Below are 26,224 nucleotides of genomic sequence, written 5' to 3'. Positions count from 1 at the left end.
GCTTTCGAACTTCTGTTCAACAAATCGAAAAACTTTTGAGCCACTTTTTGAAAAGGGTTTTAATGGACAAACACTTCCTGTCTTTCTGCCTTTGTTTTCAGACCGCCAATGGCTACATCCTCCTGTTTGATGTGTTGGGTGGAGGAGAGGAAAAGTATCTTTACGAGCCTGTCTATCCAAAGTAAGTGATGCACACATTCACAGCAGATTTGTATGAATGTTGCAGCTGCTGTCCAGAGCTATTTTGAGAAAAGGTTAATTGTTTTAAGCTAATTGCTCGAGAGAGTGTGCAAAATGCTGCAAATTATTTTTATGTGCAAGGAGATATGTGTGTTTTCTCCTTTTCTTCACTGTCTTTCCTATTTCCATGCACATTTCATGTAGCTTTTATGCAGTTTATTGTGTATGGATTGTGTGAGCCGCTTTCTTCGACAGCATGCCTTGATAAACTGGGCATGTTGGAACATGTTCCCCCATCCAGGTTGGACACAAAGGTTGAAAACAAGTTCACTGTGGAGTTTCTGGATAGTTAAGTTTTCAGGAAGGTTAATTGGACCGCTTGTTTGCGTTTCCACAGAGGAAGCCCTCGTGTGAAAGTGACTCCAGGTTACAAAGAGGAGCAATGCGCCCCCGCTCTTTCTTTGGAGATGAAGAAGCCTGTGGACCTGGAGGCTCCTATCACCAGGTAGACACTTTCTTTGAATCACTGTCTGCATTTTTTTTTTGTTGTCTGCCTGAAACTACAGACATGCTATTTGAAGAAACATAAAGAAAATACACTGGAGCTCACAAATAAGATTAACTCTTTAATTCAAGTGGATTCTTTAAATTACTGGATGTATGCATGTTAAATTCTGCATTCACTTTTCCCCTCTATCAGTTTATCAAGGGTTATTGACCTGAATTCGGATTAATGAGAGGCATTTAGCTTCACATTGTGATTCTCCCCTCTAGTGGAGGGCCAGAGTAGACCTTGAGAAGTTTCTACAATCACTTAGAAATCTTCTGAAAGAGCGAACCAGTGGTTGGGAACTAAGTAAGCAGAGTGATTGATGGGTAATATTGTCAGGACTATAATTGATTCAAACGAGGATGCAAATTTTCTGACAAGATTTCCAGCTAAGCAGTTTGTTTTGTTGTCTGCTGACATGAGGCTGATGGCTTGTCAGGGTCCCTGATGAATCTGCTTTTTATTTTCACGTTGTCTTCAACTTTATGATGTTTTGTCTACTTTTTTTATTTATGTTTTTAAAAAAGGGTTCATTTCAAAATTGTTTTCTTGTGTGCCTTGCAAAAGTATTCATATTTTTTCCATTATGTCTGTATACATTTTTTGGAGAGATTTTGGCACCTGATTGCAACGTGAAAAGAAAATGATGCATTGCTTTATTTTTGTTGACATACAGTTATTCAAATTAAAATAATAATCCAGCTCAACAAATGCATTTTACAACTGATTGCAGAGAGACGTTGTTCTGCAGGAACTTAAAAGAAATATAGGATAATTGAAAATGGTTGGTTATAATTAAAATTACTCTATTTTTAGTAAAACATACTTGGAATTTATATTCATTTAATAGATAACATATCAACAAATGAATTATTAAACTTCAAAGTTTTTGCAGTTCTAATTTTACATGCAGGATTCCAAAGTTGTTTTTGAAAAAAAAAAAAAAAAAAAAAAAAAACATAATTTTCCTGTCATTTCCAAGTCTGAATAGATGTATTTTTAAAACATGTCATTAAAGAGAAACAATTATATCAAATAAAACCTTGTTCTCTGTTATACATTTTCTCTTTTCTTTGCTGATTGACAATAAGCTTCCCCCTTTGTCAGTTCTCCGTCTCTCCTTTCCCAAATCTCTTCCACTTGACGAAGATTATAGGGCAGTCATCTGAATGAGAGCTCTGCTTTGGCATTTCACAGGCACAGCTTGATTGTACAGGAGATGAGTGGGCGTCTCCCGCTGCGAAGCTGCAACGAAAAAACTTTGCCTCCTCCACAGTCGGTCCGCAGCGCCTGTACGCTTTAGTCCTCGTCATTTCCCCGCTCTCTTTGTCCTTCTTTCTCCCCGTTGTGTTGAGTCTACCCTCTCAGTCTTTTTTTACAGACAACGCTGCACCCCACAGGGACAAACACAGGCCTGTTTGTTCCCGTGTGTCTTAGAGGACAGTGAGACGAGGCAGTGTCAGCTACGTCACAGCTGGTCCATAAAACTGTCGGGATACAGCTGGATGATGAATGGCTCACTGTTTTTACCCCATTTCTTCTTGTTGCCGACTTGTCTGCTGCTGTTCTTTACTTTATACAAAAAGCGAATTTCTCCTCTCTCGTGTCTCCTCAGTCTTCAGACTCTGCAGGAGGATTTGCTGGTTTGCACGGCAGACGGATACCTCCACGTCCTGCACTGGGACGGCCTCGGCAGCAATGGACGCAAGACCATCTGCCTCACTACAATCCCCTTTTCATTAGACCTGCAGTCCGCTCGAGGTTGGAGGAACGATTTTAAAAACATCACAGCAGCATTTCACTCCAGACTCTTAAATGTGCTGCGTATTTGTGTGTGTGTGTGTGTGTGTGTAGGTGGTCCCTCTCTGGACCTGGAGGGAGTCTACATCCGTAGCATGGAGTACTGTTTGACCCTGGACGGCTTCGCTGTGGTCCTCAGCGATGGCCGCCTGGGCTTTATCACACCGCTGAGCAGCTCAATCACAGCAGATGTAAGGCCCTTCACTCACAAAGATCACTTTCTAATGCCATCAAAACAATTCCCTCTTTATGCTTTCGTCGCTTGTCTCACCAAACAGAGGCTTATTTTCTGTTAGGCAGTGTAGTGCCATCCCAAAGCTTTCTTTAAAACAGCATGATGCGGCTGCTGAATCTCTTCCAGCTCCTGCCTTCATGTAGATTTGCTTGTAACCGCCTCCGCTGCCTGATCCGATGAGCTACTACTTAAATCCCCCTCAGGTTCACGTCTCTGTCGCCGCAAACTGACTGCTGGTGTTAAAAACCGTGGTCAAACACAAGCTGTGCAGCTCTAAAATAATTACGTTTTCCATACTTCTGATGAGTGTACTTTGTTCTATAAAACTTGCAATTTTTTTTTTTTCTTGTGTATTTTCTGAGTTTTTCTCGTGTGTGTCCAGCAGCTGCAGGGAGTCTGGGCAGCAGACGTGACGGACGGCACCTGTGTGGCTGTCAACAACAAGTACAGGCTGATGACTTTTGGCTGCGCCAGGTCTGTGCTACTGTCTCACACTCTGTCTGCGTTTTCACAGTGCAGAGCCGGGCCTGTTTACTTGCATTTGTGCGTTACAGTGAGATTGTTGTCCTTGCGGTACGTGTCCACTGCGAAAATTTGTCGGTTCGTGTTTGTCGAGGCTACCTCGTGTGTGCTTGTCAGGAAATCTGTTGGACTGGCAGGAATTTCTCTCCTCGCCGTTTCGTACTAGACGTCTTTTTTTTTTAATGAGTTTCTGTGAACAACACGCTTCGTATTGTGTTTAACTGAATTATTTCTTAAAGTAGAAAGTTAAAGTGGAAAAAATACTTGAAAAATATATTGCTCTATACAATTTGTTAGTTTTTTTCCCCCACATTTAAATGTTTCAGATCATCCAACAAATTTTATACATAATATATGACCTTCATAAATGTTGACAGGAGTTTTCATTAGCTGGGGCAAAAAAGTTATTCAAGCCAATCTGAAGGCTTAACGAATTTATTGACTTTCACCGGCAATTTTCTTTGATTGTTTTTCTTTGATAGATTTTTTTTTGGCTTTCAAGTTACTCTCTTGATTATGGTATTATTTTTTTGATGGTGCACACAAACTCCTTCGGACTGCATGCAAAGTTTTTATTTTCCCCAGAGTACTTCTAAGTGCAGCGGCAATTGATTTACTCAAAAACTATACGGAATAAGAACAAGCAGAAAAAAAAAAAAATCCTTTAAAAAAATGTACATTTAAATGGTGATTAAATCAGGTGATTTTTATTTTATTTATTTATTTATTTATTTATTTATTTATTTTGTCTGATCTGAAGCAGTACAGAGGAGAGTTTCGAAGGAGAGAAACCGGTTTTGTTTTAGTTGTTGTGGAAGAAATTGTGCGTTCAGTAATTTGCAGACTCATTTTGATCTTTTTGTGTCACAACACTTTATCTGATTAAAATGAGTTTTACTGTCCTATGTTGCAGCGGTTCAGTGTTGGTCTACATGATCGACACGACGACAGGATCGATGCAGCTGTCCCACAAACTGGAGCTCACACCAAAACACTACCCAGGTATCACTCTTGCACTGTCCGTTACATCTCACCTGCTTTTTACCCTTAACAAATGCATCCGTACGTTTTAAAAATTTCAGGATTTCAGACGCTCTATATCCAATGTAAAGACACAGCGCCCCCTGGTGGGCTAATCTCTTTCTTAGTCTGTATGTTATCCGTTTAAAATCTTTTCACTTGTCTTTTCAAGCTCGATGTGATGTCGCTTTTCTCTGCATCTTATTTGCATGTGCCAGAGTATAGGGGTCTGATGGAGGGTAGAAATGTAGCCACTGTTGAAATGCTTCTGATCAAAGTGCACAGATGAGTTTTGGACACAGCAGAGCCAGATGATTCAGCAACACAAGTGGCTCAGAACCCTGCAGCTTAAACCTGTAAATTGCATCAAACTACAACCAAAGATCCTTTCACAGCAGCTTTTCTCTCCGTCTCATGCAAAGTCACTTAAAACTCTGCTTGAAGGCGTAATGGTAAAAAGAAAAAAGAAAAAAAAAAAGTATGTTCTGCTTGTTTTGTCCTTTAGATGCTGTATAATATAAGAAGATAAGAAACTCCAAACAGGGGGATGCTTTTTACTGAAATGTCGATGATATCCTCATCTTTCTTACTAAAGAGTTTATGCTAAAACAAATTGTAAATATTATCTTCAAATCACTTTGTTGAGCTTCTGCTTAAGATTCCATTCGTTTGTTTTGACATTCCTTGCAAATGTTCCAATTTTGAGTAGCTAATTGACACATTTCAAGTTTCTTGATACGATAACGGGTAAATATGAAATAACAAACAAATACAAATGAGATGGAAATACCGAGAATGCTTCACTGCAGCTTTTACACAGTAATCCCACAAATACATTTTCTGGATCTTTTTCCCATTTAGACATCTATAACAAGACTGGCGCCGTCAAGCTAATTTGCTGGTCACCAGACTACAGTGTTGTCATGGTAACCTGGGAGTGTGGCGGTCTGTCGTTGTGGAGTGTCTTCGGAGCGCATCTCATCTGCACGTTGGGAGAGGACTTTGCGTGAGTTGGACACAGAGTTCTGCTTTGTTTTGGGGGGTTTTTTGGTGAAAGTTTTTATATCTCTGCATTTTTTTTGTACGTTATCTCCACAGGCATCATTCTGATGGCACCAAGAAGGACCCACTTAAAATAAGCTCTATGGTATGTGATGCTGCTTTTTATAAAAATGAATGCAATGCTTTGTTGTGATTTTATTTTTACATCTGAGTAATCCTATAGGTAGTGAATTATTTTCTTGTGAAGTGGAGCAAAGGTAGCTCAGATCCTGAAAAAACATTTTTAGACATAACTTCGGACATATTAGTAGGTGATTATGTAAAAACACGGTACAGTACAAAAATCTGGAGTTGTCTGTCATTTCTCCTTGTTGTCCTCTTGAGCAGCTGGGAATTTCAGGTCATCCAAAGTGATCTAGATCTATACTTTTTTGAGTTTTAGTTTTGATTATTTTTTTAATGCTTTTTGTGTATTTAGTTTCTAGTCCAGTGGCATAAAACAGTACCTAACAGCACAAACAATGTTATTCCAAAAGAACAATTAACTAAAACCTTGCCACACAGAAGATGATAAACTGAAGGATGGTCTACCTCTCAGGTTGAGTCCTTACTAGATTTTTTTTCCCTTTTTTTTTTTTTTTTTTTTTTACAACTACAAACTATAATGTACTATGCGCTATTTTCAGAAAGCGAACTAAAATACGCTTGTTTCATAATTTAAAAATTCACATTCAGACAATATTTATAAACCTCTCCCAGTTTAAAAAAAAAACTCAAAGCTGTAATTGCAGCAAAATGTGTTTCTGCAAAGTTTTGACTCGGCAGTAGTCAAAGCAGGCAACGTTCAAAAGAAAATAAGGAAGTCTTGATAATATGTAGATTACATAACAGTCTGGCACAATCATTTTCTTTTTTTTTTCCCTCCGTGTTGCTAACATGGATAATGTGCTGTTCACCAGAGCTGGGGAGCAGAAGGCTACCACCTGTGGGTGATCCCAAGCAGACAGGAGAGGAGAAAGCAGGAGGAGGACGAGGAGCAGGACGTGGAGATGATTTCTCCTCCTCACCCTTCTCTGCAGGCTGGGATACTGCAGTTCCACTTTATTAAGAGCGCGCTCACAGTCAACCCCTGCACGGTGAGAGCACAACCTGTCCGCAGCGCCCTCGCACAAACACGCGGTCGCATCAAACATTCGTGCTTTCTTTGCTCCTTCGTCGACCGTACAGAGTAACCAGGAGCAGGTGTTGCTCCACGGAGAAGACCGCCTCTACCTGACCTGTGGGGACCCCACACAAATCCACAGCACCGCTGACGCACACACAAACCTGCACCCGCGGGACGGCAGCCCGATGCATCACCCGCCCAACCCAGACTCCTCTCTTTCTCAGGGACTCAGCACTTTACTGGGACACAAGCACTGGCATGTGGTCCAGGTGAGTGTGTGAAAGTAACCAGCAAGCAGGATCCAAGCAAACATATTTAATTGTTCTGAAACATAAGATTAGATTGTGGTTTTTTAGGTTCTCTCCATGTAATTAGTGTTTTCCCGCCTCACCAGCTGCAGTTTTAAATTGGCTCCACTCAGCATGAAGTTTAGTTCACTGTCTTTTTGTTTCTTCTTTAGATTCACAGCACATACCTTGAGAGCAACTGGCCAATACGGGTGAGTGAGTATGTGTGTGTGTGTCAATATGATTTATAGCTCTTGCAGTGCATTTACACAGCAGTGTGTTAGCTTGAAATATTATCTTAATTAAATCCCTCTTTAGATTATTCTTCCGATTTAAACGTGATTGCATTGAAGGAGAACAGTTATTATTACAGTCTTGCAACAAATACCTGTATTATGTGCAGAGTATTGCACATTAAGATGTGTAAAAAAGATTTTCACAGACTTGCTGGGCTGGATCTATTTTGGAAAGAATAATGTGGGATAAAATCTCTGTATCTTCAAACCTGGGAGAGAAGCTGAATAAAATTGTGTGGCATGCAAAAACACTTGCATGTGAAGCTAATCTTATCTACCGCCGCAAAAATCTAAAAATCAACCACTGTCTTTTGTTGCTTTGCAACGAGAGAGAGTTTACTGGCGTTTGCAGGGCATAGTCACTCCACTGTTGCCAACTCAACGACTCTTGGCAATATTTCAGACAAAAAAAAAAAAAAAATATCGGCCGGAATCGGCAGGTCAGGTTTTTTAAAGATCTGCGATCAGCCAGAAAACTGAAATCAGTGCATCCCTAATTTTTTTTTCAGCACTTTTTAACGTTTTACTATTGTGTGTCTGCAGTTTGCAGCCATAGACACAGCAGGACAATGCATGGCTGTCGCAGGCAGACGGGGCTTTGCACACTACTCCTTATTCACGAGGAAATGGAAGCTGTTTGGGAACATCACTCAGGTAGGCAGACACTCGTCCCATTTTGTATAATAAATAAAACTTGTGAGACGAGATGAAAATAACTGTGTTTGTTTGTAGGAGCAGAACATGACTGTGACAGGAGGTCTTGCCTGGTGGAAAGACTTTGTTGTGGTGGCATGCTACAATTTCACAGACCAGCAAGAGCAGGTGACGGTGGCAGACTCGGCCTCATTATTTCTCTTCAGTTCTGAGTCTGAAGTTCTTTTTGTCTCATTATGGCAACTGATTCATCTACCTAGTTGAGGCTCTATCAGCGATCATCTAACCTGGACAATGCCTTCGCCTCGGTTACCAAGCTCCACTCTGACACGCTGCTGCTCAACGTCTTCAGAGACATGGTCATCCTGTTCAGAGCCGACTGCTCAATCTGCCTCTACAGCATAGAGAGGAGGAATGACGGGTATTACTCTGAGCTTCATCTTCTTTCAGTCATAATCGCATCAAATTTCTTTATGGTTGGATCATTTTCTGGACAAAATGTTCCTGATGTGCCGAAACGAAACTATCTATTTTTAAAATCAATACTCCTTTGTTTTTTGGCCATTTGTGCAGCAATTTCTCTTTTTGGTCTAAAATGTCTGATCAATCCCTTCCTGTGATGTAGCTGAAGTAAGAACATTTGTAAAACCCAGATCGCATGATTTCTATGCCTTTTCATCTGGTTAAGATGCTTTTGTTTACCTTTTCTGCTGAGACTTTGCCTCCACCCTCTGGTGAAAAAAAATAATTACAGATGTTTATTTCTTGATTTCTGGTTTTTATGAATGTTGCCCTCTAGACTCTCAAAGCCATATAAGTAGAAATTTCAAGGTAAACAGTTGTGTGCTAAATATTATCTTATCAATCAAATCAAAGCAGATTTTATCTGTATACTGCCAACTTAAATCAAATTGGGAGAGAACCCGTTGTAGAACCTCGAGGAAAACCAGCCAATCGTTGCTTTCTGTTTTGTTTAAAAATGACTAAATGTAAGCGTTTTTCAAAAGCACCCCTCATAACTTTCAACATGTGTTTTTGTTTCTTCCAGTCCAACCCCGTCGGTTTGCGTGGAGCTGCTGCAGGAGGTCTCCATGTCTCGCTACATCCCTCATCCAGCCCTCGTGGTCTCGGTCACGCTCACGTCGGTGCGCACAGAGACTGGCATCTCTTTGAAAGCACCGCAGCAGGTAACGACAGCACATTAAAACCCACGCTGGCTGAGTTGGGAACAGAGGTATGATAAGCTGTGTGTGTTTGTGTTTCCATATCAGGCCTGCATGGCAGAGAGCATCATGTTGAATCTGGCTGGCCAGTTAATCATGCTGCAGAGGGACCGATCGGGACCACAGGTACGGGACAAAGAGACGCCTGTCGTCAACAAGAAGCTGGTGAGTACAAACTTCTCTCCGTTTCCATTTTCACCGAATACAATCCCCTAACCGTTTTCCTTTTTTGTCTTGCAGCTACCGTTCTGTCCCCCGGTGGTGCTGGCTCAGTGTGTGGAGAACGTGTGGACCACCTGCCGCTCCAACAAGAAGAAGCGCCACCTGCTGGAGGCCCTGTGGTTGTCCTGCGGGGAGGCGGGAATGAAAGTCTGGCTGCCGCTGTTCCCCAGGGACCACCGGAAGCCGCACTCGTTCCTCTCCAGACGCATAATGCTGCCCTTCCACATCAACATCTATCCACTGGCGGTGCTGTTTGAGGACGCCCTGGTGCTGGGGGCGACCAACGAGACCGTACTGTACGACGGACTGCAGGGATCCTCCGAGCCACTGGAGGCGCTGTTTCCTTACTGCACAGTAGAGAGAACCTCCCAGATCTACCTCCACCACATCCTGAGGCAGCTGCTGGTTCGCAACCTGGGCGAACAGGTTTGTTTGTTTTTTACTTAGGCTTCTGATTGGACCACTTCATGGGAAATCTCTAGCCTGACTGTTGCCTTCCTACGCAAATCCGCTCGATTCAAATCTTCCTTCACATCTCCATCTGGGTTTTCTCCCATTATAATAGCAATGGAGGAAGTGAATGAAGGCGTTCAGTCCGTGCTGGCTCCCAGATATTAAATAAACATCAACAGCCGCCTCATTCGCTTTGACACGTCTTTCTTTGCAGGTAGGGATGGTTATTTACAGAGCAGGGAATTTTCCCGTAAGCTTCTCAGTGTCAAACTAGGGGCAGGCGATGTGGACTTAGTTAAGTAAGACCTATTTGTTACTTAATTTTTTAGGTAACTGTATGGCTGTGAGGACATGCCGCAGCAACTGCAGCCCCATACACACAAACACTGCTCTTGAAAATATATAATTTGCATTATGGTTCTTCAGGACGCCAGTCACATAAAGAAGTGTGATTTGTATCACTAAACCGCACATAGTAGCTGCATTCAATCATATTTTCAAATTTATTGATGCACTTGTTAAACAATGGAGAAGGCAGTAAAATAAACAGTCCCGACAAAACAGACAGTTTCAGGGGATTTTAAACATCATTAATTGAAATTTATTGCGACAGGGATAAATCAAATGTCTTATTACGATAAGAAATTTATCTCGACGAAGGATGAACGACGCAATGAACGCCCACCAATACAACAAGCAAGCAAAGCGTTGAATAAGGGGCTTTGAAAATTTTAACATAGGACTCATTTTTCAAATTCTATTTTCCCCCCCCCCTCAACTCCTAGGCGTTGATGCTGGCTCAGTCATGTGCCGCCCTCCCCTACTTCCCTCACGTCCTGGAGCTGATGGTCCACGTGGTGCTGGAAGAAGAGGCGACCTCACGGGAGCCCATTCCCGACCCTCTGCTTCCCACCGTGGCCAAGTTCATCACGGAGTTCCCCCTCTTCCTTCAGACCATCGTCCACTGTGCCCGGAAGACCGAATACGCTCTGTGGAACTACCTGTTTGCAGCCGTGGGGAACCCCAAAGACCTGTTTGAGGAGTGCCTCATGGCTCAGGATCTGGACACAGCAGCTTCCTACCTGATCATCTTGCAGGTGAGAAAGAGGGAAACAACCTAACCAGTTCCCGTTTAGACTAAAACGAACGTTGCGTACGTAACCCCACTGTTCTGTGAAATGTCGGATCAGTAGGGATGAAATTGAACTTTTTTTTTATTTTTTTATGTTTACCTCCAGAACATGGAGGTTCCAGCCGTGAGCCGGCAGCACGCCACTCTTCTCTTCAACACGGCTCTGGAGCAAGGCAAGTGGGACCTGTGTCGGCACATGATCCGGTTCCTCAAAGCCATTGGCTCAGGAGAGATGGAGTCTCCGCCCCCAACGCCATCAACTCAGGTCAGAGAATGTAATCATACATGATATTATAGTTTTCTTTAATCATACTGTTTTTTTATTGTTGTTGTTTTTGCCAAAATTCCGGATGATGTACATCTAAAAACATAAAACGGTGTTCATAGGAGTCCTGGAAATCCTTAAATGTTTGAATTTTACTATGAGAAATCTGTACGAACCCAGATGAAATATTCAGATAATTTGTGTTTCAGATTCATAACTCATGTGAAAATCCTCCCTTCTCCTTACAGTTTTAACTATTTATGACAATAAGAATCATATCTTTGTAAAGATGAACATGGAAATAAAGTAAACACCATGATTTCTTCAGGAACCCAGCTCAACCGGCGGCTTTGAGTTCTTCAGAAATCGCAGCATCAGCTTGTCTCAGTCTGCAGATTCCATCTCCACGGGAAAGTTCAACCTGCAGAAGACCTTCAGCATGCCCAGCGGATCGTCTGCCAAAGGGTACGGGCCCAGTATGGGTTAGCTTAATAACAGATACCTTTACCATCCGGCCGTCATCACTTCAGTGAGTGTGTGTGGTGTCTGCTCTCAGTCGGGACGTGGAGTGTGCAGAGAACATGTACATCGACATGATGCTGTGGCGCCACGCCCGCCACCTCCTGGAGCAGGTGCGTCTCCGTGACCTCGGGTGCTTCTCCGCCCAGCTGGGCTTCGAGCTCATCGGCTGGTTGTGCCGCGAGAGAAACCGCGTGGCGCGGGTCGACGACTTCGTTTCGGCTCTGAAGAAGCTCCACAAAGATTTCCTCTGGCCCTTCCCCGTCATCCCCGTGGGAAGCCTCAGCTCCCCTCTGAAGAACGGACGCTGTCGCAGCGGTGAGCAGACGGGAAATTTAGCTGCGTTTTAGCTTCCTCTCGCTCCTGTTGATCGTTTTTGTGTTTTTTTTCACCCCCCCCCGTTCCTCAAAGTGCTGAGCACGCAGCTGCTGAAGTCTCAGTCTGCAGACAGTCTGCTGAACAGCGAGATGGACACAGCCCCGCCTTCCGCCGCGACCGCCAACCACACCTGGATGGACGGGCTCGAGCAGAGCACCAAAGACCCGGACACAGCCTCGTCTGCTCACTCCAACCAAAACTCACCGCAGACGCACGACGCCTTCCTGTCGCTGCTAACTAACAAAGGTAAAAATCGATCCTTGTCAGCCTGCTTTAAAAAAACAAAAAAAAAAAAAAAAAAAAAACCTCAGGCTTTGACTCTTCATGTCTGTCTCTGCGTTCAGTGGAGGAGTACAGCGTCGGCTCGGCTACGGACCTCACAGAGACCAGCTCAGTGGTGGACGGCGACTGGACCATGGTCGACGAGAACTCCTCCACTCTGAGCTTGAGTCAGGCCGAGCTGGAGCACATCTCCATGGAGCTGGCCAACAAAGGCCCGCACAAGTCCCAGGTGCAGCTCAGGTGAGAATCTCAGAATTTCATCTCTCTTTTTTTATTTTTTTCTAGTTAAAACATTTGTGGGATTCAAACCAGAAAGCTCTGTTTTGACGTCTGTCCCTTAGGTACCTCCTGCACGTGTTCATGGAGGCGGGCTGTTTGGAGTGGTGTGTTGTGATTGGTCTGATCTTGAGGGACGCGAGTGTCATCAAGCAGGTGGTCAGCTTCCTGGACAGCCCAGAGGTCCCTCCAGAGACGACACAGAGCCTCCGGAACGGCTTGTTGGCCGTTGACGCCTGGGCCTCCAGTGACTGGTGGGTGTTCAGACAGCGGCTGCACCTCGCAGATTTAGTCATTACAAGTTACATATTTCACATTTCGACACAAATACAAACTTCAGAGTATTTTGAGGAGTTTTAATACAAAGTAACGTATAATTGTAACGAGGAAGAAAAGTTATATTTGCTAGGCTTAATATAGCATATTTAACTGTATATTTAACAATGTTATACTATTCTGTAATAAAATATTTATATTAGTATTTTCAGTAAGTTCCCCAAATCAAATCATGTCTTAAATTTCATTCAAGGTGGCATTGAAAAGCCTTAAATTTCATTCAAGGTGGCATTGAAAAGCCTTAAGTTCGACGTTCCTGTTTTCTCTCCGCTCTCCACCAGCCTGGGGTACAAACCGTTTCTCAACCTGATCCAGCCGCAGCTGCAGCAGCTGCTGGACTCGACGGCGGAGCAGGTGCAGCCCGAGGCCTTCCAGCCCGCCAGCCAGAGCTGCAAGCTGGCCGCCTCCGAAGGCCCGGGCGGAGCCGCCGCCCCCCGGCCCGAGGACAGCAGAGGGGGGGCGGCTCCGCTCGGCCTGGCGCTGCCCACGCTCGAACCCGCCGGAGTCTTTTCCCGCCCTCCGCCTGAAGACTCTCCGCCTGAACAAACGGAGGAGCAGAGGGAGGAGGAGGGGAACTACGACTGCACCTTGTCCTGAACGCCAGCGCCCAATCCTGGGACTCCAACCTGTGAATTTCAGACGGAGGAAGCAGCAGCAGCTGCTGACTGGAATTAGTTTGCATCAGCATGTCTGCGCACAGAAAGTTCCTCTCCCTCCAGGTTCATACTTCAGTCAGTATTATTCTATCTATGAATCCGCCCTTTTATTCAAGGCGTACTGAGCTACCAGCTAGGCTCTGACTTTGTCTAGCTTTTCACCAAAATGTGCTCTGTGTGTGGAAAAAAAGGTCAGCTATGTCAGTTTCTACTCCTGGAGGTGTTGGGAAGCTGCAGAGCAGCACAGAAAAGCACCAGGCTTTCTCTCTCTCTCTTTCTTTCTTTCCAGTAAATTCAAAGAGTTTGAACATCATGCTGCATTACTTAGCAGACTGCAGAACAAAGCTTTGCTCAGAAACCATGCGATTGTGTCCGAGCCTGCAGCACGAGGAGTTTCATCCTTCCATACCTCATCGCTTTAGGATATTTTCATACCTTTTTAAATAACTGGACCAGCAAGATTATTTTTCTACCAACTTCTATCACTCTGGATTACCCCAACTCCCTGTGAAAAACACCTGAGTTCAGCGTGGCTCTGGTGTGTAGTATTGTCTCAGAAGGGAATCGGTGTTAAAGGTACCAGAATCCTGAGCTCCCTGAACTGTGTCGGCTGTTTTCTCAAATTTCCATACAAGCAAACTGGGCATAAAGCAGAACCCAAATTAGCTTTTATTAATAATAATAATAATAATTCATCCAGTCACTGACATGCTCTTAAAGCTGCTTTGTTTTCTCTGTTTCTATCACTGTGTGGTAAATTCCTCCTCCCCTGCAGTGTTAACAGTGAGGCAGCAGTGTAAACTAAAGGGAACTGATCTGACTCGTCCTCTCCAGCGGTGCAGTGAGTTTGCTGCTCTCCCCCGTCTTCATTACGTATTAGCATGACGGGCGGCTGTGATCACTCTGAACTGATTTTATCGTATTAGTCCTCATTGTTGCTGTTTATTTATTGGCATTATAGCAGAGTGGAGGTTTGTTTTTATGACTGAGAATGAGCTTAAATAATCAGACTGGTGCGTTGGCTGTCAACCACAGGCACTAAAAAAGGGTTTCGGCAGTATTATAATGTGCAATGCGTTTGAAATGTTACTTAAGCTTTATGTTTTTTATGTCCTCCGCCTGTGTTTTTCTCTTTATCGTAGACCGAAACAGTCTGTAGGTTCGCCTGTGTCGAAACCGTCGGCTCTCAAGGCGGCGGTTTGTTTCGGAAATCTCCCGTCAGAAATCGCCGTCTCAGAACAGAAAAAAAAAAAAAAAAAGCGTTGCCGTGAATTTGAATCCAGTTCCAGCGGGCACCAACCTCCTCAGCCACACACTACGCCGCCACCTTTATCCACACTTGAAAACAGTCAAACTCGACGAACCAAAGACTTCCGACGTCCAGAGGCCTTCTGTTGAAACTCGACAGAGTCGTTATGCGGAGGGAACCGAACCTCGAACCCATCCAACCAACGCCACTCGAAACTGATGCTGACAGAATCCAAGATGGTTTCCTACGGAAATGAATATTGCAGATGTTTTATGGGTTTGTTTTTTTTTTTTTTCCCCTACGCTGCAGGGTGACGGGGTGGACAGCCGGCCGTGGCTTCCTCCCTGCTGTGTACAGATTAAAAGTATTGCCTGTTTGCTCTGAGGCGGCAGACATCCTGAATGCAGTGTAAAGACGACTCTCTTGTACATTTTGTCTTTTCTACTCCTTGTTCAGTTTTCTACTATTTTTCCCCCCCGCCCCCATGTACATACAGACCAATAAATTATTTTTAAAATGAATATTTTTGCCTTGTTGAGCTCGACTCGAAAATGTTTACATTTTGTCGAACTTAATGTGTTCTGCTGGGATACGTGGGAATATTGAACGTTGCTGTTCGATCTCTAAAGGAGACCAGGATCCTTAGAGATCTTTTCATAACAAAATAAATCTACATGTCTAGATTTCTTTCTGCATTTATTGTAAAAGTCTGAGTTGGAGTTTAGCATAAGGCAGAACTACTAGCCCAAATATGACCTGAATTTATAATTCTCTATATAGCAACTCGGTAGTAAAATGAATCCCTTGATTTTTATTTTTTTTAATTGTGTTTTGTGGCTTAAAAAATAAGATCCTGATGGCTAAGTAGATGAAATTAAAAACTAATTTCACAAATCTGACAGGGGGAACGACGACTTAATATAAATCATTGTAAAAATCAAAGCATTAGTATACTTAAGAAATGCAAGAAAAAAACAAGCCAACAAAGTTAGAAGCATTTTAATTTCTGTACAAGTGCTACTTTAGTTCAACCATTTTGCATATTGTAAAATCTCTTCTTAATAGAAACCCAGATCAGTCCCACAAAACGACATCACCCCCTCTGATAAGACTAACATTTGTCTTATTGGTGATGAAAATGACCCACCTTCCTGTTAACGTTCAGAACATTTACAAAAACATGAGCCAACAGTTTAGGTAACAAAAACAAACAAAAAAAGGTCTTTAAGACATTTCAGTGAGTGCAGTTGATTTCTCAACCCCATACAATAAAGCTACATCCAAGTGTGAGGCTGCTGCAGGACACAACACACACAGACTCGGTGTTTGGTCAGTTTTATTACCTCACCGGCTCTTAATTTTAAAGTTCAATTTCTCCAGGAAACCTTTTTATTCGTCTTGCACAAGGCGTGTGAGCAGCTGTGGTCAAACGGTGGGAGCATCAGCAGCACCGGAGGAGGAGGACGAATCATCTCACAACTTTCACGTCCAACATTAACGTCAAAACATCTTGAAATACTCTGGACCTCTGAATATGTTCACAGAAAATAAAGGAATGGTTTATTTAGGCTTATTTATGCTTTCAAATCTCAACTAGATCTAGAAAAATATTTACTTTCCGTATATTTTTTTTTCCTTTAACACTGCACATGGACTTAAACTGTTAATTAAATTAGTCCACGTTTGCCTTTTAAGTCTACCGACATCACACGTGGCGTCTAACTTTAACACAATAGATGGTCATAAGGAGAAAGTTGTAACCTCATTAGGGTATTAAAATTGTCTATTTTAGTTTGCTTTTCCTACAAAGTGGCCTGATTACACAACATACAACTGTTTGTCTTTTCAATACTCTTCACATATGAAATAGTGAATCTCAGTTAAACAGCATCACCTCTGCCCATGTGGGGCCTGAAATCAGTTTCAATGTGTGTTTAGGATAATGGCGGCGGCGGCGGCATCATGGCAGAATGGTGCAAAGAAAGGAGCCTTTGAAGCGCGACCTTTCTTGTCTTATTCTATGCTAATGTTCAACTTGTTTAAACTTTAAGACACTGACGTTCCAGAGGCTTCCACTTTCTTTTAGCCAATTCCCCTTCATCTGAAGAGGACAGTTTGGGTTAGATCGTTGAAAATTGGGCACAGCTCCGCGTTGCAGCTGGAAAATCATCCCAAACTTTACACCAGCGCTTCTGGAAACCCAAGCTTGTGCGCCCACTTCCTGTTTTTGGAATTAACAGAATAATTACGCTGTACTATCAGGTCACAGCAAGAAAAATGAAGACTTCATTAAACAAAAAACAAACTGAAATACAGTTTGTTAGTATGTGTCAGGACTTTGTCATGATGAGGGGAAGAACAGAGCTTCAGCTGTTCCAGAGCAGCTGGGTAAAACTTTCAAGCACGTCTCACTACGTTTCTATAAACCATCAAAATGTATTAATTTGTTGTTTCCACTCCTCAACTAATAGAACAAACTCCACCTGCTGCAGAATGTTATGCATTGCAGGCAGAAGTGTAGAAACAACTTCAACGTGAACACGTGAAAACGTAAGGCCTCCTTCTGTCCCGTCATCTATTCTGCACGATTGAACAAACATAAATCACATTTCCCCAAAGTTTCAACTTGAGCCCGCCTCAGTTACACTAAAGGTGGAGGCAACACATCAGTGCATGACGTCTCTGAATGCAGGACTGATGAGATTCAGATCATTTCAGTTTGCAACTCTACAAAATCATCAGCTAAACATCAACATTCAGTGTAAGAACGGGTTCAATAACTTAACGGTGTTGATCGCTGCGTCTCAAGGTTAAAGCGGCCGTTGGCAGCTGGGCCGTTGTTCAGACAGACGATCCTCCACGTTTAGATAAAACAGAAACAACTTAAACACCAAACATCGTACAGGCTTCCTGTAGCAGCACCGGTGGATTTTTGTTTTTACATTCACACGCGCTCCTCGTGTCCTCAAAAGTTTAGTTATTGTCCGGTCACACGGCAGGTTATTTTAAATTAACAACAGGATTTAAGACTTGCATGGGAATGTTTACGGTCGACAAGTCGACAAAAAACATCCTGTAGATCTTTCCCGGCAAAAAGAACGAATGTGTGTGACAAAGAAATGTCAAATATTGTATGACAAATCATATAACGTTCATGGATTTTTAACTAAATGCATCAGATCCGATCTAACAATTACGCTGAATTATATTTGTTCCATAAAATATTCGGCCATTATTAGAAAGATAAAATGAAAATATAATTTAGTTTCTTAATTTCAGGGAAAAATTTGCTGTAATGATTTTTTTTCTTTACCTTGAATAACTTTGGAGCTACTTATTAAAAGTCACAACCCATAAAAATCTAAAAAAATTAGTGAACAGATTGTGGTAAAATAGCGGTCCACTAATGTGAGGAGCAAAAGGTAATGAAATTAAAACAAAGAATGTTTTTTGCTGTAGTGTTTCCTAATCAAAAGTGCAAATTTGTATTAAACTCACTGAACTTTTGCCGTTCTAGTAAAGAACTTAATTAGATTATAACTAATACACATAACCTCCTCATTGCTTTGATTCATTTGGAGCCACAAAGAGACGAGAGAACAATCAAGTGGACCAAAACAAATCCAGTTAAGGGAAAGAAAATCACTGTGGAGCTGCTGCAGACCCCATGAAGGCTAATCAGCTTTAAGAAAAGTAACGTTAAAGCAAGACGAAATGTCAGTAAGCATCACTTCGGTGTGGAACAGAACAGGAGAGCTTTGTTACTGAAAGACTCAAGGGATAGATTTTAAAAGAAAACAAAACAAAGACGGGATTCTCTCCATCTCTTTCTTACTCTGCCAAAGCCAGCATCTGAATATCTTTTCTCTTGAGCTTTTAGAAACACTCACACCTCGGTCAGCTCTTTATGATTTTGCTGCCTTTTTAACAGCTTGAGCAGACATTAGCATCTCTCATTTAAACCCGTGGATGTTGTTTGCTTCAAATCTGCAGGACAGGAAGGAACAACAAGCAGTTTCATGGTTAGTCGTCGGGATTTGCAACATATATCTGACTGAGTGCACGATTAGTTCCATTTTGTTTTTGCTTGCTTTTTTCACTTTTTTATAAAAAGGAGACGACACAAGAGCGGGTTCGCGTCTCCCCCGTCAGGACGGTACAGACGTCTGCAGCCGATCCAGAGGCACGTTTAGTGTGACGGCAGCCCTGAAGGTTTGCTGGTAAACGGAGCGACTTACACGTGCGGCGTGAATCGGCGCTTGCGTGTGGGAGGGACGAAATGTGAGGGAGGAAGAGTGAGAGTGTGGAAATCAAAGGCACAGCTGAGTACAAAAAAAAAAAAAAATCAAACTTAAGTCTCCTTTTTTTTCACTAACCCAGTAGAGAGCACAAGGCTTGTGGTGGCCTGAGCGCCGATGATGGTCAGTCAGCTGCTCAGCCCGCTGACACAGTGATGGAGGTTTCGCTCTCTCTCTCTCTCTCTCAGGCGGGGCGGCACGCAGCGCGGGTATTAGTGTAAAAGGCAGCAGATTGGTTCTCTGAGCTGTCTCAGTGGGCCGTCGCCGCTCCTCTGTCGTAGCAGCGAAGTCCTCAGTACCGGTACATGTCGTAGGTACTGACCCAGGAGGAGGGAAAAGCCCAGGTGGGAAACTTCCGGAGGATTTCCTCCAGCTGAGCAGTCCGTCGGTCTTCGCCGAAGAAGTAGTGCGTCGATATGGCAACGGAGATCATCCCCTCGGGGCCGGCTGGATCTGGTTCTGTCGGGGGCTGACAGAAAAATAAAATCATGAGTCTCACGGCGCCGGTACGGAGGGAGGAACCGAACCCAAACCTACAGCTTCATCGTTACACTGAGCTGCTTGCTCCTTGTTTTATTTTTGTACTTAAAGATGACCTGTTATGCTGCCTTGAACAGGCTGAGATAGCTCTAAATGCATCACGTCTTTTTGCACAAAATCCCTCTTTAATAACGAGATTTCTTCCAGTTTTGAGCTCCTTTCAGGATGAGCTGTTTTGGGGCTTCTGTCACTTTAAATTCAAATAAGCTGCAGCTGGCCACGCCCCCTCCGAGTCAACGTTTATATTTGCATGTAAAAAAATGGTTGCAACTAATCTTTGACAAGCAGATGTAGAGCCTCCTGCACAACCAACAAGACTGCAGCAACTGGTTTCTGGATTGTAAGTCATCAACAAAACACTTTTTTTTTTTTTCCAGCAGCCATTGTACAACGCACACAGCTGTAAAAACCAGCTGACCAAATGTCCTGGAGCTTCACTTAGGTTGCTAGGTAACGGGATGGCCTTTGCTTGGGTTGCTATGTGAGGGGCAGTGCGTGCTGATTTGTGACATCACAGTCATAAGGTTTTTAAAGCGGCTCCTTTTCCAGACACCAAAAAAAATGTCAACTTAGTGCCAAAAACTGCTGAATGTTTTCTGAAAGCACTCAGCCTGCTTTTAGAAGCAAAAAAGTGCAAAATGTAAATTTTGCATAACACGTCCCCTCTAAAGACTTTCATGTGACAATAAATCTATGCATTTACACACGTTTTTCAGCACGAGCTAATCCCCCACAGACTTTGCTAGATGAGGCTTTAAGAACATGCTTAGCAGGAATCCAGAAATGTCCAGAACTAAAACAGAAAGAACATCCACTGACAGAAAGTAGAATATCCGAACGTCAAACATGTAACACATTACTGAGATCATGTTTTCTAATCTGAAAGGGGAGATCTTTAGGTCTTCTGACTCGGACTTGGGTGAGAAAATTGATATAGCTCATTTCTTTTTACCAAACTGTTGAGTTTCTTCTGCTATTTCCTGTCAACATCAGACAACATCCAGCTCAATAGGGCATTACCACCACCAGCTGATAAGAAAGTGTGAACCAAATGTCACCAAAAAACTTCCAAACAAGACACATGTAGCTGATATTTGAAGTCAAAATGGAGGAATAGTTTGTCGTAGATGGTACCTGTATTTCAAACCAAAAGGTCCACGGAGCGGCATCGAGGCCGTGGGAATAAAAGACAAAGTATTCTCCGTTGAGGTCAAACTGAGGCGTCCCGTCACCGAGAGACCAGGTGGACAGACTGGCTCCTCTGTGAGGCATCAGATACAGAGACATGTGGCTGGGCCCTGAGTGAGACATCAGGGACAAAAGGACACATTCTTACCTAAAATGCTCGCAAATTCCCAAAGAAATTGCTAAATATTTTTGCTAACACCTCCTCAAGTTCAGTTCTTCACTCTAATGTGCTTTTTACCTTTGACGCTGAATGTCATCTTGACAGTTCCCCAGCTCGTCTCCTCCTTGGACGTGAGGCTGAAGTCCACCGGAGAGCCAGGAGACACTTCCGGGGCGGGAAGGTACCAGTTCTTCCTGCAAACACACCAAAGCTCTCTGTGGAGTCGAGCCGAGGACGCGAAAACGAGCGCGGCGTGCGGTCGATCAGGCCTGTCGCTCTGACCTGCTGAGGAACTTCACAGGCAGGAACCAGGGGTAACCGCAGAAGGGACGGTCCTCTCGGCAGCGGGTCCGGATGCTGTCGTTGATCTCGGGGATCTGAGGCGTGATGTGCTGCACTGCGGTGAAGTCGAAGCTGTTGATCCAGATGCCAGAGTCTCTGCTCTCCACCCGGCCCTGCAGGTTGTGGAAGGTCCGGGTCGTATGCTGCAGAGAGACGGTGTTGCAATCGGGGACGGAGAGTTTTATTGTGCAAATAAAATTTGTCCTGTCAGGGTTTTTTTTTTTTTTTTTTTTTTTTTTTCTGTAATATTATCTAGAAACAAATTTGCTTTGTGACTTTAGAACCTGCAGGAATATCCTCTTTGGCCGTGGGCTGTTTGGATTCCCGGAGTAAGGAAAGAAGAGGCCGGCCGACACCAACAGGAACATGACGACGAACACCGAGCCCAGAGCCGCCAGGATCCACTTAGTGCTCCTCACCAAATACACAAAATGCAGCTGAGAAAAGAAAATATGTGCATTAAAGTAAAACCAACATTCACCACAATCTTCTAAAAAATCACTAACATTATTTAAAGCAAATTAAATAGAAATGTAAGAGTTTTTTTTTTTTTTTTTTTTTTTGGAAAATAGAAAACAGATTCTTTGGTTAAACATTCTGGATTTCTGAATGGATACTTACAAAGTAAGAGGAGAGGAAGACGATTGTCAAAGTGACCAAAGAGGCCATCACCACCTCAGGGGGGATCTCTGTGCCGCTGCGGCCCATGATGGGGGTGAAAATCTCAAACACCACCCAGAAGAGGAACATGAAGTGGACATAGGGAAGCGCCAGGCCCAAAAGATACAGGCCGCTGTACTTCAGTGATGCTCCTGGAGGAAGAAAAGCTGTTTGTGAGGAAATTCAGCTGCCTTTTAATGTCTGCCGTCAAAAACCAGGCTGATATATATATTTGTTTTTATCTCAGTTGTTTCTGTAGACCTTAATAAAAAAAAAACGTATCTCAGTTTGTTTAATTTTCAAGACATTTTTCAAGACATTTATATGAACAACATCCTTCTGCAGTCAACATCTTTCATAAATGCAACAGAAACTTGACTAAAGTGTTGACAAAATGTTTAAAAAAAAGGGAAAAAAAACATTGCAAGATTGAAAAGAAAATCTGGGATAGGCATTGTTTTTGTGGAATTATATTCCAAGTCTTAATGTGACATTAAGTCAAATAAGACTCTTTCTGGACCTCTGTTTATACATAAATAAACAAAACCACTGCAATGTTGCAATGCAGAAGGTCCTGCAGAGGGCAGTGAGGAGGGGTGAGAAGGTCATTTTAATTGTTTTTAATCAAACCAAAGAACACTGCAAAAAATATCTGGAGTGACAAAGAAAAAAATGGCACTACCCCTCCCCTACACGTTGCTGCGCACCACTGGTTAAGCAGCTGAAAGATGGCTACTGCACTTTTCAATTACAAGACAAATTCTGGTAAATGTGTCTGAACTAACTGAGCGACACCATCACTCTTCTTAAGGCGATACCGTTCTAAAACTGCAGCTTGCTGGCAGAGAGCTGCGCATTTGTTACGTAGTTGACTGCAGGCCATAATTCACCTCCAAATCTGCCAGAGTACAACTAATTTTGCGCTTGGATGTCGCCGAAATGAGTTGCAAATGTTTTACCTCTGTGTTTAAATTCCTTTGTCAGCAGAAGCCTGGTGACCAGGGGGAAGGCCACCATCAGCATGGGAACGTAGGCTGAACACAAACCCCGCTGGGTGAGCCACACCAGGCTGCAGCACCAGAGCAGCAAGCTCACGTCAAAATACAGATCGCCCAGCTCCACCAGACGGACGCCCTGAGTGGGACACACACACGATGCTCAGCTCTGATGTACCAATTCACACCTGAGAGGTCTGAAAACTGTGCCAGTCAGTTTTGGTTCTGAATCACTGCCACTTAGAAAACTAAGTCTTTTTTTTTTTTTTTTTTAACTTAAGAGAGTTACTGGCTGCAGAAACTCATCGCTCGGCACGTCCAGAACCCTCCTCACTCGATCTACCTCAGGATTTACAAGAGAAACAAATGATGGATGGAACATTACAGGAAAGAATTGTAACTGAGGTGTAAAAAAAAATCACAAGGGAGAAGTTTCAGACCGATTTGAGCTGAACAGGGATATTTAAGTAGCTTTCCAGTGAGTTATAAATGATCGGTAATGAATGTCGAGGAACAGCCTGGAAGGCAGCGAAAAGGGTAAATCTGCCCCACAGAAGTCTCAACAACAGGGTTGTTTATATTTAAACAATGTCGAGTAAAGAACTGTACTTTACTTGATATAATTTACTTTTTCGTTTACATCTACTTATTGTATGTCATCATCATTGCTAATGTTGCTATTACTTTATTATTATCATTATTAGCAGTAATAGCAGCATTGTTTTATTACAATCAGTAATGTAACTAAGAGTTTTTATGTATATATTTATTGTTTTTCCTAACTATATAATGCTTTTTTTTTATTTCTTCCTCATTTATGAACCATATATCAAGACTCCACTGCACATTTGGTTTTGTTTCTGCCTGTTCGCCTATTTTTCACGCCTTTAAAAAGAAAAAGAAAAAAAAAAAAGCTATCTGAAAACTCACTCCGTAGTACAGGTTTTTGGCCAGTGTGTGGATGAGAATCATTTTCCCGGTGGCTGCAGCTCCATACAGGCAGATGGCAGCATAAAAGTGAGTGTACCAAAACATGGAGCGTCCCAGCAGAGTGACCAGAAGGGCAACAATGAGCACCGACAGCAGAGTGACGAACCAGCCCAGCACCGCTACGCCCGTGGCACAGGCCAGGTCCCGAACATAACGCCCACCTTAAAGAGATTTAGATAAATATCAATAAGAGAAACGCAAACTCGGCCAGGGAATGGCAGAGGGTTTCGCCCACAAGCGATAACTAGACCTGCCTCGATTGCCGGGCAGAGACGCCTTCTTGGCTAGATACAGGAAGGTGGCTGCGGCAACCATGTAGTTGATGATGGTGCCAACGCGAGCCGGATAGGCAACGGCAATCACCCCCAGCAGGTCAAAAAACACCATGTTCCCATGGCGATACTCTGAGGAGTCTGCCAGCTTCTCTGACGTTACCAGGTGCTTCAAAACAGCCAAGATGTTGTCACCTAGAAGCAGGAGGAGCGTACAAAAGTAGTCAGCTCACAATCAAAACAGATAGTGTAGAAATCCACGCATGTTATTTTTGAAAAGAGGCTAATTAGTTTTATTAGTAGAAAACCTGAGCAGAACATCTACTTTATAGCGTAGACGTGAAGCCGTGTTCACTGCATTTGGTCCAGTTAAATTAAGAAACACAAAGAACAAAAAAACGGTCCAGATTGAAGTTTAGATTTCTCTCCCCTTTACTCCACATAGGAGATATGAAACCAGTGAAACCCATTAAAGAGGTTTTCATGTTCCTTGTTAATCATTCCTGTGTTAATCTGATCCCAAGACCTTAATGACTAACCAAGTTCCCCTTGATTATTTCCACAATGTCATTCCAGTAGAAATGAAACCATAAACTCTGAATCTTCTGTTCAAATTGCTGCAGCTCCTCGAAAGTTAAACTTTTTATCCAGTTAAAGGTTGCTTTGTAATTAATAACTACGTATAAAGTTATAAAGGATGAATACATTAAAACGTTTAATGTAAATCAAACCAACTTGCCCGCCTACAAACAATCCTGCAACATTCCTGAATATGCTCTGTAAAACACAGCTTCTTATCCACATGCTAGATTTATTCTGAAAAGAATAACACTTTCTCACATATGGGTTTTAAAATCCCTCACATTTACCTAAAAAGTAAATGGAGAAAACGAGTCGGCGCAGGAGAGAGAAACAATGACGGTGAAAACGTATGTGGCGTCGACGGTATTGCGTAACGGCAGCACATCAGCTGATTTATGAGACAACAGAAAGTCACACAGTTTAGCACAGACTTCTGGATACATCATGAAGAAGTGTGTGTGTGTGTGTGTGTGTGTGTGTGTGTGGTTTCCGTTATCCTGTACTGCCTCGCAGTCGACCTGCTCGACCCGCAACCACGCATTTGAAACAAAGCTGCATTGTTCTTCCGCCTGGTAGGCTCACTGTGGTCAACAACTCAGACTACAACATTTTCTTGTTCCTCTCTCTCTCTCTAATTCTTTCTACTTCTCTCTCTCTCTTTCTCTCTCTCCGTACCTGCAGCCACAGCTTCTCTTTCTCAGCTTAAATAACCGAGATTACAAAAATAACTATACCTTCGAGAACGTTCATTTTAATCACTTCAACGTGCTTCTACAGAAATGATTTAGAAGAAACACAGATCCATTTTAACTACAACTACAGAACATGAAAGCACTTCCAGCTTCGCACTTTGCCTGCCGTGTTGTTTCAAAAAAAAAACCCACAAGCTAGCGGTGCATCGTCCTAACCCTTCACCTTACAGAGCTCTTGCTCATTCACGCACTAAAAATATAAGCCTGCTCTCTCTGAAATCTTACTTTCCTCTCTCTAATAATGTCTGCCTTTGAAGTTGAGCTGTTGTGTGGAGGAAGAGGAGGAAGATGCCCAGTGGTTGCTAAGAGAGATAGGATGGATGCCAAACTTCTCGGGTCTTTAGTGCTGACTGGCTGCATTTTCTGCTAAGTAAAAGCCGAACAGGTCAGCAGCACAGAAGCACAAAGCAAATGAGGTTTGTGTCTTTTAGGTTCTCGGAGGAAGACATCAGAAGTTAGGGGCGGCACATGTGAGCTGGAGTGATTTGTCATTATAAACAGCTTCAATCTACCAGCCTGAGAACTTGTTATTGGTTATATTTGTGGATGGACAGACGTGAAATCAGATCCATACCGGCTCTCTGGATGGAGTCTGTCAGTATTCTGTTGGCCGTGTCATATTTGGTGTGATAGATAAAACCGTTTTCAATGAACGCAAGATCGATGCCTGTAAGAAGAAGGGGGGGGGGGGGAAAGGGCAAAAAAGAACAAAAACAAAAGGGACGTCTGAAAAAGTGTTGGCT

The 26,224-nt window shown here is 43.0% G+C and overlaps 2 protein-coding genes across 4 annotated transcripts in view; one reads left to right on the top strand and one right to left on the bottom strand.

Annotated features, from left to right (window-relative positions):
- Positions 1 to 14,109, top strand: part of ric1 (RIC1 homolog, RAB6A GEF complex partner 1) — a 29,916-nt gene extending 15,807 nt beyond the window's left edge. Inside the window, exons 3-27 of one of the 2 annotated variants that reach the window (XM_015027542.1) lie at positions 102 to 181; positions 578 to 685; positions 2,346 to 2,491; positions 2,585 to 2,721; positions 3,151 to 3,239; positions 4,201 to 4,289; positions 5,169 to 5,313; positions 5,406 to 5,454; positions 6,269 to 6,445; positions 6,537 to 6,743; positions 6,935 to 6,973; positions 7,601 to 7,711; positions 7,790 to 7,879; positions 7,972 to 8,132; positions 8,760 to 8,898; positions 8,983 to 9,099; positions 9,175 to 9,582; positions 10,395 to 10,706; positions 10,848 to 11,006; positions 11,335 to 11,471; positions 11,563 to 11,843; positions 11,937 to 12,149; positions 12,248 to 12,425; positions 12,527 to 12,715; positions 13,079 to 14,109. In XM_015027542.1, coding sequence (XP_014883028.1) covers positions 102 to 181; positions 578 to 685; positions 2,346 to 2,491; positions 2,585 to 2,721; positions 3,151 to 3,239; positions 4,201 to 4,289; positions 5,169 to 5,313; positions 5,406 to 5,454; positions 6,269 to 6,445; positions 6,537 to 6,743; positions 6,935 to 6,973; positions 7,601 to 7,711; positions 7,790 to 7,879; positions 7,972 to 8,132; positions 8,760 to 8,898; positions 8,983 to 9,099; positions 9,175 to 9,582; positions 10,395 to 10,706; positions 10,848 to 11,006; positions 11,335 to 11,471; positions 11,563 to 11,843; positions 11,937 to 12,149; positions 12,248 to 12,425; positions 12,527 to 12,715; positions 13,079 to 13,394 — 4,077 coding nt within the window. In that variant the 3' untranslated portion in view covers positions 13,395 to 14,109. Of the gene's footprint in view, positions 1 to 101; positions 182 to 577; positions 686 to 2,345; positions 2,492 to 2,584; positions 2,722 to 3,147; positions 3,240 to 4,200; positions 4,290 to 5,168; positions 5,314 to 5,405; positions 5,455 to 6,268; positions 6,446 to 6,536; positions 6,744 to 6,934; positions 6,974 to 7,600; positions 7,712 to 7,789; positions 7,880 to 7,971; positions 8,133 to 8,759; positions 8,899 to 8,982; positions 9,100 to 9,174; positions 9,583 to 10,394; positions 10,707 to 10,847; positions 11,007 to 11,334; positions 11,472 to 11,562; positions 11,844 to 11,936; positions 12,150 to 12,247; positions 12,426 to 12,526; positions 12,716 to 13,078 lie in introns of both variants that reach the window. The other variant, XM_015027539.1, reaches the window with a different exon arrangement.
- Positions 14,110 to 15,685: 1,576 nt separating this feature from the next.
- ermp1 (endoplasmic reticulum metallopeptidase 1) overlaps positions 15,686 to 26,224 on the bottom strand; it is a 21,254-nt gene continuing 10,715 nt past the window's right edge. For both annotated transcript variants that reach the window (XM_015027545.1, XM_015027548.1), the window contains 10 exons: positions 26,056 to 26,148; positions 24,130 to 24,342; positions 23,816 to 24,036; positions 22,850 to 23,024; positions 21,852 to 22,042; positions 21,515 to 21,667; positions 21,171 to 21,373; positions 20,967 to 21,082; positions 20,675 to 20,838; positions 15,686 to 19,469 (listed from right to left, as the gene is read on the bottom strand). In XM_015027545.1, the coding sequence (XP_014883031.1) occupies positions 19,293 to 19,469; positions 20,675 to 20,838; positions 20,967 to 21,082; positions 21,171 to 21,373; positions 21,515 to 21,667; positions 21,852 to 22,042; positions 22,850 to 23,024; positions 23,816 to 24,036; positions 24,130 to 24,342; positions 26,056 to 26,148 (1,706 nt within the window). In that variant the 3' untranslated portion in view covers positions 15,686 to 19,292. The remainder of the gene's footprint in view (positions 19,470 to 20,674; positions 20,839 to 20,966; positions 21,083 to 21,170; positions 21,374 to 21,514; positions 21,668 to 21,851; positions 22,043 to 22,849; positions 23,025 to 23,815; positions 24,037 to 24,129; positions 24,343 to 26,055; positions 26,149 to 26,224) is intronic.

The sequence above is a fragment of the Poecilia latipinna genome, unplaced genomic scaffold (genome assembly GCF_001443285.1).
Source record: "Poecilia latipinna isolate Pla-1442-1.1 unplaced genomic scaffold, P_latipinna-1.0 Scaffold103, whole genome shotgun sequence".
In the NCBI taxonomy this organism is placed as follows: Eukaryota; Metazoa; Chordata; class Actinopteri; order Cyprinodontiformes; family Poeciliidae; genus Poecilia; species Poecilia latipinna.
This window is presented reverse-complemented; position numbering and strand designations above follow the sequence as displayed.